Source organism: Martes martes (assembly GCF_963455335.1).
Source record: "Martes martes genome assembly, chromosome: X".
Classification (NCBI taxonomy): domain Eukaryota; kingdom Metazoa; phylum Chordata; class Mammalia; order Carnivora; family Mustelidae; genus Martes; species Martes martes.
The window spans coordinates 19137683-19154741 of NC_137897.1; the positions used below are offsets into that span (position 1 = coordinate 19137683).

Below are 17059 nucleotides of genomic sequence, written 5' to 3' on the forward strand. Positions count from 1 at the left end.
TTATTTTATCCATAAAGTCTGTCATATATTGAATGTAAAAACAGAAGTGATTTCAGGGTTTTCCCTTCAACTTGAACTCCATTATTATGGTGGCAACAAGGCAGGAGGTTCGTGTGACTAAGGGGATCTTTGAGAGGACAGTTGTTGAAAAAATAGGGTTAAAAGCTCACTAATAAAATGAATTAAGAATATTGCTCACCAGGACAGCATGTTAGTTTTTAAGCACAAAAAAACCTTTTCTAGCCTTGCAGTAACCTTTTGTGTATTTGTCTCTTCTGACTTCTGTAGGGAACTGATATGGAGCCCAGCTTGTATCGCTGTAGTAACATTGATTGTAAGACTTCACCTTTGACCTTTGTGGTACAGCTGAGCAACAAATTGATCATGGACATGAGACGTTGCATTAAAAAATACTATGAAGTAAGTATCCACAATTAATTTCTTACATATGCAGCTTACTTAGATTTGGGTCTTGTTTTAAAATAAAACAGTATGGTTTTGTATTCCTATTTTTTTATGTAACTAAAATTCTGAGAAGACTTTGCAGAAAAAGTATTTGATTTTCTATTGGACACCTCTTTAATGAGCAGTACTTTAAATAACTGAATTTTTGCTTTAAGGAAAAAGAAGAATATAATCAGGAAATATTTTAGTGTGTTGTTACCTAAGTAAGACTAAATTAAGTGGTCCCTCAGATCTTTGGTCAGAAGAGGAAAAAAAATCAGTATTGTCTGTCTTTGGCACGAAGAGCCATAACATCATGTGTGGTGATTTTAATAACTGCCCACTAGCTAAGACTTTATGTTTCTGTGGTAATGAAAACCATTTCATAGCTGTGTTGTCGAAGGAAATCAAAATAAACATTTTTTAAAAGATTTGTTTTACTTCTTTAGAGAGAGAGAGAAAATACAAGTGGGAGGAGCAGAGGGAGAGGAGAGAGCATATGGAGAAGATACCTCCCCCTCTCCCCCCACCCCCTGTGATGTGAGCCCAGAGCCTGACACGGAGCTCAATATTACGACTCTGAGATCAAGACCTGAGCCAGTTGGACACTTAACCGACTGTAACACTCGGGCATCCCTAAACGTTTTTAAACTTTAAATGCAGTTTGTCTGGCATTTTAAAGAGAATGTCTGATTTTTGTAAGTATATACTAAAAGTGCTAGAACAGTGAGTGAGCTCTCTGCATTAGAAAGAAGGCTTTTTTTGAAGTATTTGTTTTGGTTTTAACATCTTTCATAGGAATGAGGTTTTTTCTTCAAAACTTAAAATTGAAAAAACCATGTACTTCCCATTTGATTTTTCTTAGTGTTTATGTCATTTGTCATCTAAACAAAATTTCTATTATGTGAAAGCTCAGTGTAACTTATTTAAAGAAGCTGCATTGGCAAGCATTTCCCAAAAATGCTCAGATTCTATTAGGTAAAACCCATGACTTTGATCAGTATCATCCTTTAATATCTACTTATGTTAGTTAACATATATAATGTAGCATTTTCTTCTTTAAAAATCCATCTCATGAAATGAAAATCCGTTATTAGATCATTAGGATGAGGAGTAGAAGTGTAGAGTTTCAGTATTATGATTTTGGAATAGAATAATTTGTATTTGTCAAAAACACCCAAGTAGGTTTGTCTGAAGACATTTTAAAAATAATAATTATGACTACATTTTGGGAAATCTGAAACATTTTAGTGAATAATCCTGTGCTACGCTTAATGAACAGTTGGATCGGAATAAAGGTTATCTGTGGGTTCACATTCCACAGTAGATGAAATGTTCAGCACATGTAATGTTAGGCCTTTATTTAGCATGAAGAGCCCAAATCAAAACTATTCAGCTCCTCATTTACAGACCTCGTTGAGCGGAGCATGGTTCTTGACTCTTGGGAAGAATTCTGAGTTTTCTTGCAGTGTTTAGTCTATGAAAATCTTCACCATGGAAATGTTAATACTGGAAGAAACTCATCTCTTTCCTTCTATAAGAAAGGACAATCTGTTTTGACTAAGTTGAGAATAGGAAGAAAAGGGATCTTCTGTATAGTTAGAAATATGCTCTAACTGGAGGATTGATTTCTGCCTAAATTGTATGTGGGTGGTGGTGGTGGTATGAGTATTTTTCAAGCTAAATAACCTACTTTTAGGCATCTAGACATTTAACCCAAGGTTTCCGTAGTATTTGCTTTAATTGTCTTATCTACCAGCTGTCTCAACAGCAAGTAACAGTTTTCCTCTAGTTAAGTGTACACTGGATTGATTTTTCTATAGGATTTCTTTTTTTTTTTTTTTTTTTTTTTTTTTAAAGATTTTATTTATTTATTTGACAGACAGATTACAAGTAGGCAGAGAGGCAGGCAGAGAGAGAAGGGAGGAAGCAGGCCCCCCGCCGAGCAGAGAGCCCAATGTGGGGCTCGATCCCAGGACGCTGGGATCATGACCTGAGCTGAAGGCAGCGGCCTTAACCCACTGAGCCACCCAGGTGCCCCTCTATAGGATTTCTAATTAAAGTACCCAAATAGCACTCCTGAAGTTGAAGATTGATATGACTGTCCTCACTATTAGGAACCTATTTCTCTACTTGCTGATCTTAGTCATATGTAATTGGATGGAAGAGAAAGAAATCCATTTATTTGTTCTTTTTATGGCCCTGTGCTGAACTAATGTCTCACATATTCTCAAGATTAGAGCTTTTATACAGAATGCTCAAACACCTCTACATTCTACTTCAGCGGTAGACTCTTTTCTCCTTTCCCCACACTTAAAGGAACTTTTGCTGGTAGAGGGATGTGGCATTGGTTTTTTTGTTGTTGTTGTTATTATGCCTCAAGTGATAGTGATGACAGTTCAGTGTGATACACTATAGTGATGGTAATCCAGCTGGAGATTAATAAGTCACCTATAGTGGAGACCAGGATACTGGTAATAAGCACTGAGGTAAAAGCACTGTTTTCTGAAGCTAATGACCAAAGGGGTTTCTTACTATGTCACAAGTTAAACAGTACTGGGCATAAAAGTTGTCCATGGACTGAGAGCAAGAGTTAATATTGTTTTTCATTTTAGTCTTAGTATCACAGCAGGGGAAGTACAACCTACATTAAGAAAGACAGGCATCTCTATAAGGAAGGAACTTTAGGAAGACAGTGGAGGAGTGTGGTACTTGATCTGACACTATAACCTGCCAAGGAACATGGTTGTAGGTCACCAAGAAATCAGGTTGTCAGGCACAAAGGGGCAGGAATTTGGGCTAACAAAATGTGCTTCTAAACCACTTTTCAAAAAAAAAATACATCATATACCCTGTTAGTTTCTGTCACAAATAAATAGTGCTGATCGAATAAATGTGGTGTAACAAACCTTAAAATTTTTGCATATCTGAGAATCTATATCATGTAATGTTTTTTTCTTGGTTCCTTCCATAGGAGAGAATTTCTCTCTCACCATATAGCAGTGATTATATCCCTTGAATTCTCATTTCCTAGAGCATTTACATTTCAGTGTACGTAGAAATACAAAAACAACTCTAATACTTTATCCCAAGACTTGATAAAAGCATTGAAACACTTGGAGATATCACAGAAAGCTCTAATTCAAAGTTCTGTGCCCTGGTCCTTGTTGGTTCCTCTATACAAAGTTAAAATTGAACTGGTATTTTTTGAAAATCATAAAAAGCCCATGTAAAGACTATATCTCTAAGCTTTGAAAGATCTTTTTGAAAGACTCAATTTTACAGTGAAAAATTGATATGTGTTTCTTTTCCCCTTAAATTCTGCTCCAGAAGAGCAAATAGACGCGCGCACACACACACACACACACACATACACACACACACAAAGGGAGAGAAACACTAGCTAATCTAAATTGGGAAATGAAGAGGGCTTTTTTTAAGCATGAAAATTTCATCATCTTGTCAGCTGGCAGAATGCCTGCTGTGTGGATTCACAAAGGCTAAGAATTACACTTTCATGAAATTTTCCTCACTAACTGCCCTGGTTAATTTGAAAGATAACCCACTGTTCTAATTCATTCCTCAATTGGGCGGTGCAGGTTTTATCTTTGATCTGACAAAGCATTTGTGTTAATCGTTTTGGCCCTCCACTAGACACTCTTGGGATTGTGCTTTTACAATAAATGTGTCTGTGATAGCTCTTTAGTCTATTATACTTACAATAGATCCATAGAACTGGTAATTAATTCTCCACTGCTTTGGAAATGGGAAGAATAGGTGTAGCTCTGTCAAGTGCTGCTGGGAAGTTTGTTTAGCTGGTTCATTTTTGAAGTGTTCCCCTCAGCCATCCACGAAGCAGCCACCGAAGAGAGTCTGAGATTGAGTTGCTGTCTACCCTGAAGAGTTGCTGATAAATGGAAAATCTGACCCCTCTTGGTACCTGGAAGGGATATAGTGGGTCATTTACTTTCATCTCAAGTACTTTTAGTTATAATGTATATTGAACCCTCATTTTAATACTTACAGAGCCGTTCAGTTCTAAAGGTGGGTAGTCAACTAAAGTATATTCCTAATTCTCACTGATGGCCTATGCAGGTTTTAGAGTTCTGGTGGGGCAAAATGTATCTGTCCTCAGCCTTGGAGTCTTTCAAGCCACTTGTACGGGAGCATTACATACATACAGCACTTTGCTATGGTTTTGTTTGTTTGTTTTTAACAGAGATGTTGCTGGCTCTCTATCTAGAGAACTTAACTCCGAACAGCTAGTCAGTGCCATGCACATGCTCTCTGTCTATTAGTAGCTTAGACCAGAAAGTGGTGGTTGAATCCCTTAGAAATTTGCTGTCCGTTTTACAATTGCAGCATTTTCCTAAAGTAAGCTTTCTGAGGACAGGGGCTATGCTTTCTTCTGTGGCTCATCTGTGATCTCTGCCCAGCCCATTGCTCTCAGTCTTCTGTGTATTTTAATGGTTAATAACCAAAGGAACCAACAAATGAAGGTTAAAGTATCATGTGTTTTCTTTAAATTCTTTTCTTACACTGCTTTCATAACTGGCAGAAGGTTTATCAGTAGTATACAAGATTCTCAGATTAGCTCAGAATTCCACAGAATTTTAAGGTCACGAAGGCATTGACACAGTCCTTTCTTATTCTTCCATATTTTACGTCATTGATTACTGTTGATTTCATTATACACTGAGCTCCAACTTCATAGCTTTAATTTATTATCTCTCCAAACACTGTATCAGGCAAAGAGGCATTGACCAGAAATATTTTTATCATGGTGCAAAAATCACATTGTGCTGGAAAGTAGTCCTCGTCCTGATACCCGTCTCTCTCTAACTATATCAGGTGGATGCCTCGCTGTAATTCTTCTCTCACTCATACTCTTTTCCTGTTTTTTTCTCTTTTACTCCTTAGTATATTAATTGTGGCATAAGCCACATTTTAAAAATCTCTTTTGGACCCACTTTTTTGAGGAATTCCAAAAATAATGTTCAGTGTCAGCTGCCTCATGATGGAGAGACTTTATTAGGTTCCCATGTGTAAGCAACTAGTAGAGAGGGGAGCATCTGACCAATGATGCGGAGCCTCAGCGTGGTGGCTGTGAGTCCCTCTGGAAGATGGCACACGTCTGGGGAGTGGAGTGGGATGTTTTCTGGTATGTGAAGAACCCATGTTAAATTTGTTTTTTTTTTTTTAAATCTTTGCAAGTAAATAAAAGCCTCCTCATTTTGGAATGGATATGTATTCCTTGAGGACAAAATGAGTAACAACCACCAAAAATAATGTTAAGGCAGAGATCGAATTGGAGGTACCTTATATTAAAAGTGCAAGGAGGATTTGGTGAAGTATTGGTTAAAATATTTGCGCCACCAAAATACCTACTCATTTGGCCTCACAGACAGTAGAATCCATGGTGTCCATCTGTGCTTGATGGAGAAGCGTTTCTTAAGGAATACACAGAACTGGACTAATTAATAAATCTAAGAAATGAGAGAGGAAGCGGGCCCCCCCGCCCGCCACCATTCCCACCCACACTCTCCTGTGTAAATCACCAACAGGGCTACTCTTCATTGCTCTTGCCTTGCCTTTTTCACGTGGAGCACTGTGTCATGACAGAGCTGTATTGTGCAGGTAGATCCGAGGGTTGTAGTGCCACGCAGTGATGTTCAGTAACTCTCTCCTGTTCTGCTGCAAAGATCTGGTGTTCAATAACCCTCAAAATTTCTCATTTCTTACCTGTGGTGACGCGGGCTGATAGTTTTTAGGTTAGAGCTTGCAATGTGCAATAGTGTGACAGGTACATTAGTTCAAATAGTTTAAATTCTCAGCACTATTGGAATTATTGTTTATTTCCTTGCCTCTGCATTTATATTTAGAACATTTAAAAAGAATAAATTGGGTTTCTTTTTTGTAAAGACTCTTAACAGCATAATTATAAGTGGTACAGAAGGCATGCAAAGAAGCAGTAGATCTCCACCCCGTTCATTCAGCATCACAGGCAGCACAATCCACGCTGCCCAGCAATGCTCGAAGGATATTTCTGTAGGAATCCATAGAACTCATCCTAAATCTCATTAAAACAAAACAAAAAAAACATAATGAGAATTAGTTTTTCTTTTTGCTCCACACCATTTCACAGGCTGAGCATAAATTTACATCACGAACACCCCTCACATTTTTTAAATATGATATTCTAATACCCAGGCCCATTGGTGGTTTTTATTAGTGAATGGCTCATTTTTCTTTGGTACGAATATCAAGCAAGCTGATTTTGAGTCAGGTATAGTTGTGCTACTATGCCATGGTGTATTCTCACAGAAAAACTAGGAAGTGGGATTTGGTGATGGTTGGAGTAGGATATCAGTGTAAGTAAATTTATTATTGTATAAATTGGAGGGAATAACTGACCAAATATAGTCCCCTAAAACATGCCAAAAGCAGCTTATCATGATATGACTATTGTATTATAGAAGAGTTGTAATAAGTAAATTGGACCAGATATAGCCTTATATGCCATCTGACTTTGATTCTTCATAGAATAAGCATTAACTTGTACTCTCTAGTTATCACAACACCTCTTTGTCTTTTGAATTCATTTAACTCAGCCTTACTGTGTGGACCCTGTTTGGGAAGGCTCAGGACCAGAGTGTAATCTAGGGAAACTAACAAGGGACCCACATCAAATTCTGAGGTGCTCTGACTACCAGCAACGGTGGTGTCTATTAAGGACTAAACTCGAAGCTGCCTGCGTGATATGAGCTCATGCCACAGCCTCTCCCCTGGCCCATGTCCTTCCCTGCATTTGCATTTTTTCCCCTCCTGAGTTCTTTGGCAGCGGTGGAAGCAGTTATAGCCATGGCCTTTCCCTGTCTAGTCATATCTTCTGAAAGCTTAGCACTTGGTTCTGTCCATTCTCAGACTGTGCACTGCTAGCCTCAGCGGTAGACTGTGAGGTTTGTACTCAAACACCAAGGTCAGAGTTCCTTTGTAGTCGCTTGCCTGTCCTTTAACTCAGGCTAGTTACTGGACTTCTCCAAGCCACAGTTTCATTAGCTGATGGAGCAATGATAGTCATGGTACCTGCTGCATGAGGTCATAGTGAGGACTATCTTTGATAATGCATTTAAAGTGCTTAGAAAGTGCCTGGAGTGTACATTATTAATGCTAGTTACTCCACTCGGCAATACAGTGGATGAACGGGGCTTAGGTGTGTTCCTGCATATGGTCAGAACTCCCAGAGATTCAGACCTGGGCTGGGGGACTGGGGCCTCACTGCCCATCCTCCTGAGATGTCCATCTGGAAGCTTTCATCATCTCGCTGCTCTCCTTCTCCCATCCAGTCAGAACGATTCCACATTATGCTTCCTCTTGGCCCTCCCTGCAATTTGCCAGTGTGGGAGTTCCCTTTCCAGTGTTGGTGAATTGGGTCCAAATGTCAGCCTTAGGAAAGGACACTAGGCCCTGACTTCTTCAAGGCCCAGCCCCCAGTATTATGCCTAACCTGACAGACGCTCAACAAAATGCTACTGAATGGGTTCATGATATTCAAGAGAGATTGGTGCTATCAGGTGACTCTCCCAGGTCACAAATAGCATCTGGCCCATGACCGTACTTGAGGACCCTAATCCAGAATTCTGCCCATCATAAATGGTAAGCCATCTGTTCATGAATAAGAGGTTGCTCGCCATCTTCACTGCAGTCACCCTTTCAGGAGAAGGCCACACAGGTCCCAGGCAGAAGCATTGCCAGGTAGGCCAGGCCACAGGGTTGACTGGGGCAGGAACCCAGAAAGCTGATTATAGCCCCCCAGCAAAGGACTAGTGCAGCAGCTGAAGGGAAGCCTGGGTTTTCAGCAACTTCTGATACGGTTCACCTCCTCTGAAGGGAAAATTGGAGGTTTTTTGAAATGCTGAGGAAATGCCATAGGAGTTGTCAAATATCTGAAAACAAGCGGGTAAAAACAGCAAACTGCTTGTGCCAAAACAGTAGAACTCCTTTCTTCAGTTTGATTTCTCTAACCTTGTATATTTAGGAAAAACTCAACTTGAGGTCTAACTCGAGTCATCTAGAACTACTGTCTTGTAGTAGAGTAAGAAATTGAACCAGAACAGATTTCATTTAACCTTTCAAAAGTGAGATTTTCACACCGTTGACCTTTTGGACTTCAAGGAACAAAACAGAACTACCCGCTCTCTGCTGCACATGTAAACGAGAAAGGGAGGAGAGCGCCTCAGACGATGGCTGTCTCTCAAGTTTAGTTCGCCTAGAAAGCATATATTACAGTTCAGTGTGGAAATGGGCCCCTGGCAGATAGTTAAAGATATAAATTTCCAGATCATCCTGTCTGGCTTAGTCTTGTGCTAAAAGAGATAACCGTATAACTATTCAGGAAGGGAGTGAATTTGGCTGCCTTTCAGAAACACCATGGAAAACCCTCAAAGCTTGGGTTCTGAAAAATATACTACCAATAAAAACTAGAGCAGTGGTATTTTCTAACTGATTGCTTTTGGTTTGTTTTGTGCTTTTTAACTCAGGGGTGGCTTTACCTTATGCTCATACCAGCACCTATAATGTGATGGTCTCAGCTTGGTTTTGCAAAGCAGTATATAACGTTTTGTCCTGTTCAGAACTCACCTGACTTTTGGTGCTCCCTCGATTATTTTTTTTTTTTTTTTTTTACTCTGCTGCAGTGTATTGTAACTCTTAGGGTGGGTGGTTTTGTGGAGTACATCATCCTACTTGTTTGCTGAAAGGTCCTTGGCCTCATTCACACTGCACAGGTGCTCAGTCTCCTTGGCTGTTTGAGAAGCTCTTCATGCTGCTGGGAACCTAGATCATTTGCTAACCCAGTTCTCGGAAGCTCTTGGCCAGGGTAGCAGGTCATCAGTCTCCATCCACCAGCAAAGAATGTCCAAGAATTGTGCCAGGAAATTAGCCAAAAATGCCCAGGATTTCTGTCCTCCTGTATACCAAGGATTTAGAAACCATATTGGGTGAAGTTACAGATAGTCTCTGTAGGATAATTTCTCATCTACAGCTTTCAATCTAGTGATAATCAAGAGTCACTGCTTTTAGGCATCTATCAGCAAAGAAAGATCAAAGGAGAACCTAGATTCAAGAAAGGCCTGCTTAAAAATAACTTCACAGCAAATTATTTTAAATTAAAACTGACATACTTATCAAGTAATAGCTCAGCTGTAAGTAACAGTGAACCTATTATATAACAACATTTATGAAGAATAACTATATTACAAAGCAAGATAATTTAGTAAGAACAGTAGCGTTGTTTTTACATTTTTTGCAATTCTCGTCAATGTATGGCTTAAAAGTCAGCTGGATTCTGGTATCTGCTTCTGCATCCAGTCTATTGTGATAATGTTATTTTGTTGGAAGCATGTGAGGAAAATTTGGCTTAACACGGGTATGTAGTTGGAAGAGGTAGAAGTATTTTAATAGCCTTTTTTGTTAATAGAGGGTATTCCTTTTTACCCTATACCAAACCTTGTAATGTGGTAGTTTCTTAAACGTTTTAAATGTGGAATCTGAAACCATACCAGTAAACTTTTGAACTGTGGTACTTAGAAATCCGTTATCTTGAATGGTGTATGATATATAACACTGTATTTCTTTTTGTCAAGTATTCAACAATGAGCTATATTAGTTTTTTAAGTGGGTGGTGTTGGTTCATTTTGAAAATTTATTTTCACATTTACATATGGTAGAATTCACTCTTTGGTGCTCAGTTCTGAGTGTTGACAAATGTGGAATTGTGTAAGTGCTTCCGCAATCAATAAATAGAACACTCTGTTACCCACACCCCCTTCCCATAATTCGCTTGTGCTACTTCTTTGAGTTACACTTTTAAAATCAGTTCATTTGGATGACTGACCTCGTCTATTCTGTCTTGATTGGTACCACTTTTGCATGTAAAGCATCATATTTTCTGGCCTTATCTTCCATCTGGGAATGTGTTATCACCATAGTGAATGTGTTGCCAGTCCCAGAGATGGTGCAAAATGAAATTTTTTAATGTGTTTCTTTGCTTAGCTAGGAGTAGGTAGGTACTTGATCTGTGACTATAAAATGAAATTCTAAGGGCAATTCCCACAACAAACATTGGAGAAGAATTCTGACATTGCCAATGGAACTTTGTCACAAGAGAAATTTTAGCTGTGAGAATTTGAGAAACAAAAAGTGGTATCTTCAGTTCATTGCTTTCTTGCAATAGGTCATGAAAAGAGCATGAGCAGCAGTTCCAGCATGCAAGTAATTATGTTCACTGTTTGAGCTTTCTAGAAACTAGAGCTAGGTATTGAGCCACTTGAAAGGATCACTTAACTTTCCTATATTCAAATATGCTTTTTTTTCAAATATGCAGCCATTTTAACTTACCTGTGTCAATAGCAAAGTTTGTCATTTTACAAATTCGAGCACACTATAGATTCAGGTAACCACCACCACAGTCAGGGTACAAGATAATTCCATTGCTCCCCAAAACTGCCTCTTGCTGTCCTTTTCTAGTCACCTTTCTTCCCACCCCTAACTCTGGCAACTAAATATCTGTTCTCATGGCTATAGTTCTGTCTTTTCAAGAAGGCCATAGAGATGGGAATCCCCGAACAGCCTTCGAGACTGTTTTCTTTCAATTGGTTTGTTCCTTTTATTGCTGAATATTAGGCCACTGTGGGTATCAATTTGTTTGACCCATTCACCCATTGGAAGGTATTTCCAGTTTTTGGCAATTAGGAATGCAGTTGCTGTAAACATTTGTGTATAGGGTTTTGTGTGTGTTGTATTTTCATTCTTCTAGCATAAATACCTAGGAGCAAACTTGCTGGCCAGCATGTTCAGTTTATGTTTACTCTTTTAAGACATTGTCCAACTATTTTTCAGAGAGTGGCACCATTTTTTATTCCCACAGCAGTATATGAGAGTTCCAGTTTCTGCATGTCCTCACTGGCATTTGGTGGTGTTGGCATTTTTTATTTTAGGCTTTCTAATAGGTGTGGGTGGTATCCCATCATTATTTTAATTTGTACTTCCCTGATGGTTAGTGGTTTTATATTCGTCCTTATATCTTTCATCCTGTTCATGTGTTTATTTGCCATTCTTTTATCATCTTAGATGAAGTCTCCAAGTTTTTCTCTAATTTTTATTTGGACTGTTCCCTAACTGTTAAGTTTTGAGTGTTTTATATATTCTAGGTAGAGGTCCTTTGTTGAGTATGTGATTTGCAAATATTTTCTTGCAGTCTCTAGCTTGTCTTTTCATTCTTTTAATTGTGTATTTCACAGAACAAAACTTTTAAATTTTGAAGAAGTACAGGATATCATTTTTTCCTTTCATAGATCGTGTGTTTTGGTCTTATGTCTCCAAACTCAAATTTTACATCAAAATCTGTGATCCATTTTGAGTTAATTTCTGTATTAGGTGAGGCTTAGGACAGGGTTAGGGGTTTTTTGGACTACGTAATTGCGGTTCTTCTGGCACTGCTCACTGCAAAGACTGTTGTTCCTCCACATGTAATTGCTTCTGTATTCTTTGTTTATTCTTTTGCTAACACCACAGTCTTGATTACTATAGTTTCATAGAAAGTCTCTTGTACTGCAATTCCTCCATTTTACTTTTCAAAAATGTTTTAGCTCTTCTAGTATTTTTGCCTTTTCATAAAATTTGAGTTAGTTTGTCTTTATCAACAAAAATTCCTTCTATGATTTTTACTGGAAGTGTGTTAAATCTATATATTACTCTGGGGACCCTTGACATCGTTATTTATTATGTTGGGTCTTCCAGTCCATGAACATGGTGTGTATCTCCGTTTATTTAGGTCTTCTTTTTTTCTTTCATTAGCATTTTATAGTTTTTAGCATACAAGTCCTATATATGTTTTGTTGGATTAATAACCTAAGGAGTTCATTTTGGGGAAAGTTTTTGTTTGTTTGTTTTCCAGTTGTATTTCTTAGTATACAAAAATACATGTATATAATTTTGTTCTGATATTTCTATAGTTCAAAGAATCATAGGTGAATCATTTTGTTCTCAAAAGAGTACTGAGGGTTCATGAAACATTAAAAATAGCCTACATAAATGCATAGTTAATATGCAGCCCTTAAAATTTATTTTATAAGTCTATATTTTTGGCTCAGATATTTGGCTACATAATAGTGCTGAGTTTTTAAAAATATCACCTTATATAGTGTAGTGTCACTTATCTAAAATTCGTGTGTGTGTGTGTGCGCGTGCATGTGTTTAGATTTCTAGAAGGATGTTTATCATAGGTCAGAAATCATGTCTGGTGAAAAGTTTAGGTAATTTTTGTTTTATATATCGCTTTTCTCTTTTTGAAGATTTCATAATAGGTATGTATTGTTTTTATTAGAATGGTGAAGCTTCTTAAAAGAGAAAAATGAAGCAGTGATTTTTAATATAGTCCTTATTAGTAAACAAGGATAGTACAGACTCAGATCCTGTTTGAGAATCAGGTATGTGCATCTTAGACATCTTGATGTTGTCCTAGCCATTTAAAATTGTTGGGGCACCTGGATGGCACAGTTGGTTAAGAGTCTGCCTCTTGGTTTCAGCTCAGGTAATGATCTCAGGGTCTGAAGATTGAGCTCTGTGCTGGGCTGAGAGGGGAGTCTGCTTCGGATTCTCTCTTCCTTTGCCCCTTTCCATGCTCTCTCAAATAAATAAATAAATCTTTTAAAAAATTTTATATTTTCTATTAAAACCAAAGGAACCTTTTAAGACAGATGGAACACTCAGAATCGAGAATGCTGTGTTTGGAATTTTTCTTCACAGCATTTTTCTTTCTTTTTTTTTAAGATTTTATTTTTAAGTAATCTCTACATCCAACTTGTGGCTCAAATTCATAACTCCAAGATCAAGAGCTGCATATTCCTCTGATTAAGACAGGCAGGTGCCTCTATTTCTTTTTTATTATATACTTGTCTCTGTGTTAAGCAAAGATGGTGGATCTCAGCCTCGACTGCTCATTAGAATCACCTGGGTCTATTTTGAAAAGAGTGCCTGATGGTTTAGCACCCTTGAACATTAGAGTAGAATTTCTGAGGGTGGGCAAGGACACTGGTGTTTTTAGACGTTCCCCCATGTGATTACTAAACTCTTCAAAAAACACATGTTGGTAAGTTCTAATGTAATGTAATAATAACCATGAAGTATTTTAAGTGTGACTTCTATATGTGAAATTTTATGATTATTATTGCATGTATGATTTCTGTATAGTCATAGTTTATGTAAGAAGATATGAAAATAAGAAAATAAAAAGTATGTATATGCTTTCATACCTATATCAAATTAAATATGTTCTTATAAGTGAGAAGGCAGTTAAATTTCTAAAACAAAATGAGTTCTAATGTGACTCCAAATAATTATATTACAGCAAAAAAAAGCCCAAAACCCATAGCATCTTTAATATTGCCACATTTTTCATGAGAATTTACCATCCTTGTTAAGTTTTCAGGTATATCACTGACACTTGACAAATGGCAGGTAATTAGCATTGCTCAACCTTGTGTCTTCTCTGTTGTGGATATGATTGTATAAACCTAGGTTTAGGAGTATTTGTGTATAGAAATGTCATCTTCCCTGTACCTCTTCTAGGAGACCTCCTGTATAATGATTTCATGACATCATCTGATCTGGCACATGCTGAGGAATTATGTTCTTGACAACAATTTAAAGTGGATCTGTGATGTGCAGTCCTGTCACCACCTTCTCAGTCGTGACTGTGACTCACCATAGTCTCTTTTTGAGTAACTCCAGCTTCCTATCTGTAGGAGGTGGATAGTTTTTCCCAGGTCTAGCACTTCATGAGCAGGGCCCAAAAGTCAAAGTGGGGCAGGGGAGATGTTAGGTAAAGGGCACCGTGTGGTTATGTAGAGTGAACAAGTGTGGAGATCTAGCATAAGGTATGTGGCTCTAGTTAGTAATACCAGGTCAAAGACTGGAAATTTGCTGGGTAGATTGCAAGTGTTCTCATGACACCCACAAAAAGGTGATTATATGAGAAGATGTGTTAATTAGCTTGACTGTAGTCATCATTTCACTAGCCGCATCAAGTCATCATGTTGTACACCTTAGATATATACAATTTTTATTTTAAAAATATAAATTACACTAAAATAAATGGGACAGCCCCTAGGCTGCCTTTTGCTAGCCCTCCTTGTAGGAATCAGATAACAGAAGTGGAATTCCGCAGCTTGCTTGCAGTGTAACAACTTGAATGAAAACAGAATACTGTCTATCTTTTGAAATATTTTGGGCTTTTGGGAGGGGTTCCTGTGTGAACTTCGAAAATCTTGCAAACTGCTTTACTCAGCTGCATTCTCTAGGGCTGTCAGGACCCTCATCCCTAAACACCATTTTTTCCTGGTTTCACCTACCAAAAATAGGTAATGTGCTTTAAAGAAGGAGAGAAATGATTTTAAAATGAGAGTATTTCATTACTTTAATATACATTGTACATTACCCAGCACGTTGCAGTTTTCAGAGCACTTTCACAGCCTTTGTTGATATGTTTCTCACGGTAATCTTGTGAGGTGCACAGAGGGATATCCTCAAGCATGTCCCAACTCGCGATAATAGAAGCCTGCAGGTTGCCCCCATTGGCTGACGTGGTGTTGTGTGTTGCCTATTCCTCCATTCCCACTACTTGAATTCAGTTCTTAGTTATCTTGTCCTTAGCTTTCTAATTGTTCTTCCTGTCTTGACCTATTACCTTATCAGTCCATTCTTCACAGTGTTTCCAGGATTACCTTTCCAGAAGAGGGTTAGTAATGTCACCTTTCAGCTTAAAAACCTTCAGTGGATTCTCATTTCTTGTAGATGAAAACCAAATATCTTAGTGTTGTATTAGTCCCCAGGCTCGACTTTGCCCCTTCTTCTCCATCCTCGCTGTCCATCATAGGCCCTCTACCCTCCTCAAAGGACAACTTCATGTTCCTCAAAGATCCCACATGCTTTTCTCCCTCCCTGCCTTCACTCTTGCTATCTCCTCTACCTAGAAACACACCCCACCACTCACACTGGCCCACTTCATGAAAGTCTCCTTATGCCAGTCATCCAGGAAGAATGGCCTTCTCTTTCCTGTTTGCTCTGTAACCCTTTGTGCACACCTGTTGCCAAATGAAGCAGCTTTCTTCCCCCACAGACTGTGAGCTACTTGTGATGACAAGCTGTGCTGCTTAGGGCTGTGTTTTGCCTCATGTCCCCAAAGCAGAGCATAGTGCCAGGGACGTGGCAGACACGGGGCTTGATTATTTGAATAAAGGAAGGACTTTGGGAACCTTCAGAAAGACTGTGGGTGCAGTATTTATGTTTAGTGTAGTAGCAAATTCTTACTTTTTATTAATAATGACTGTGCTTAATGGATGGTATTTTCTGGAATGTCATCTTTAATTTGTCTCACCATTTACATTTCAAGCACCTTAGTAATCTCTAGTAGAAGTTAAACTTACTCTTGCTTCACACATACACACACACACACACACACACACACACACAAATTTTCACTTTAACAAATATCCCTGCCTCTTGAACCAAAAGTGTGCTGTTGATCTTTCCTTTTCTCTAATAGTACCCTTCCTGACGTCTCCCCCAAGACCATGACCAGGACATTGGCTTCTTAGCAGCAGAGCTGGTTTTCAATTTTGTAGGTTCTCTTAGCACTGGACTCTCATGTCTTTTTCCTATTAACACCAGGACTAAATACCGAGACATACAGTTTCGAGAAGCCCTTAGCACTGTGTGTGTGTGTGTGTACACTTGTGCTTTTGTGTGCTCTTTTCCTATCTCTGGTGTACACATATGCACTGTTGCAGGAGGGTAATGGGGTCTAGTTGGCTTTTGCTTCCTGGAGAGTCATTGTATTTATTGGTTATTGTGTGCTTAGTGGTGCTGGTGACATACGTATTAGGGAAAATGAGTATAGGTAGGAAAGTGACTGATGATAGAATGTGAAATCTAAACTTCTGGAGGGGGCCTCAGAAAAGCCCATCATATTCAAGTTTAACAGATGACTTGGATTTGTGATACAGACTTAAATATTTTTGGACAGTAGTTAATGCAGTGTCTCCTTTCCATTCTGAAGTTGATAGTAAAAGCAGCTCTGCAGGAATAAGCTAGAGCAAGGAAACAGACAGGAGTTTAGATGACATTTTTTGTCAGGTCATCACTACCAGTTGATAGAACAGCTATACTTTTTGTACTATCCCCCTGCTTTTTTTTTTTTTTTTAACAGAATGAAGTGCAATTGACAACACTTGGAACCTTGCAAAGGACAAGCAACCAAACAGATAATAAGCTCAAAAGAAAAGGGAATTACCCAAGGCACACACTGGGTAGTAGCTTTGTATGTGCACCATCCGACTCCTAGGGCAGTGGTCCCCTCCATTTCAAAATCCTATGGAAGTACTTTCTCTGCCCATTATTTCTGTTGAAGCTGAGAGTCAGGGAAATAGCTTTTGTATTAGGCTTTAAATTCAAAGTTTTTTTTTTTATCATATTAAACTGCCAGAACCAGCTCTTCTTGACACGAGACCCCTGGGGTGCCTTTGCAGCGCCATGGACTCAGCAGGCACTCAGCTTT

The 17059-nt window shown here is 38.5% G+C and overlaps 1 protein-coding gene across 1 annotated transcript in view; it reads left to right on the forward strand.

The window, feature by feature from the left end:
• The window catches only part of POLA1 (DNA polymerase alpha 1, catalytic subunit), a 183874-nt gene that overhangs the window by 34471 nt on the left and 132344 nt on the right, over positions 1-17059 (forward strand). Inside the window, exon 8 of the mRNA XM_080795324.1 lies at positions 289-420. Coding sequence (XP_080651450.1) covers positions 289-420 — 132 coding nt within the window. The remainder of the gene's footprint in view (positions 1-288; positions 421-17059) is intronic.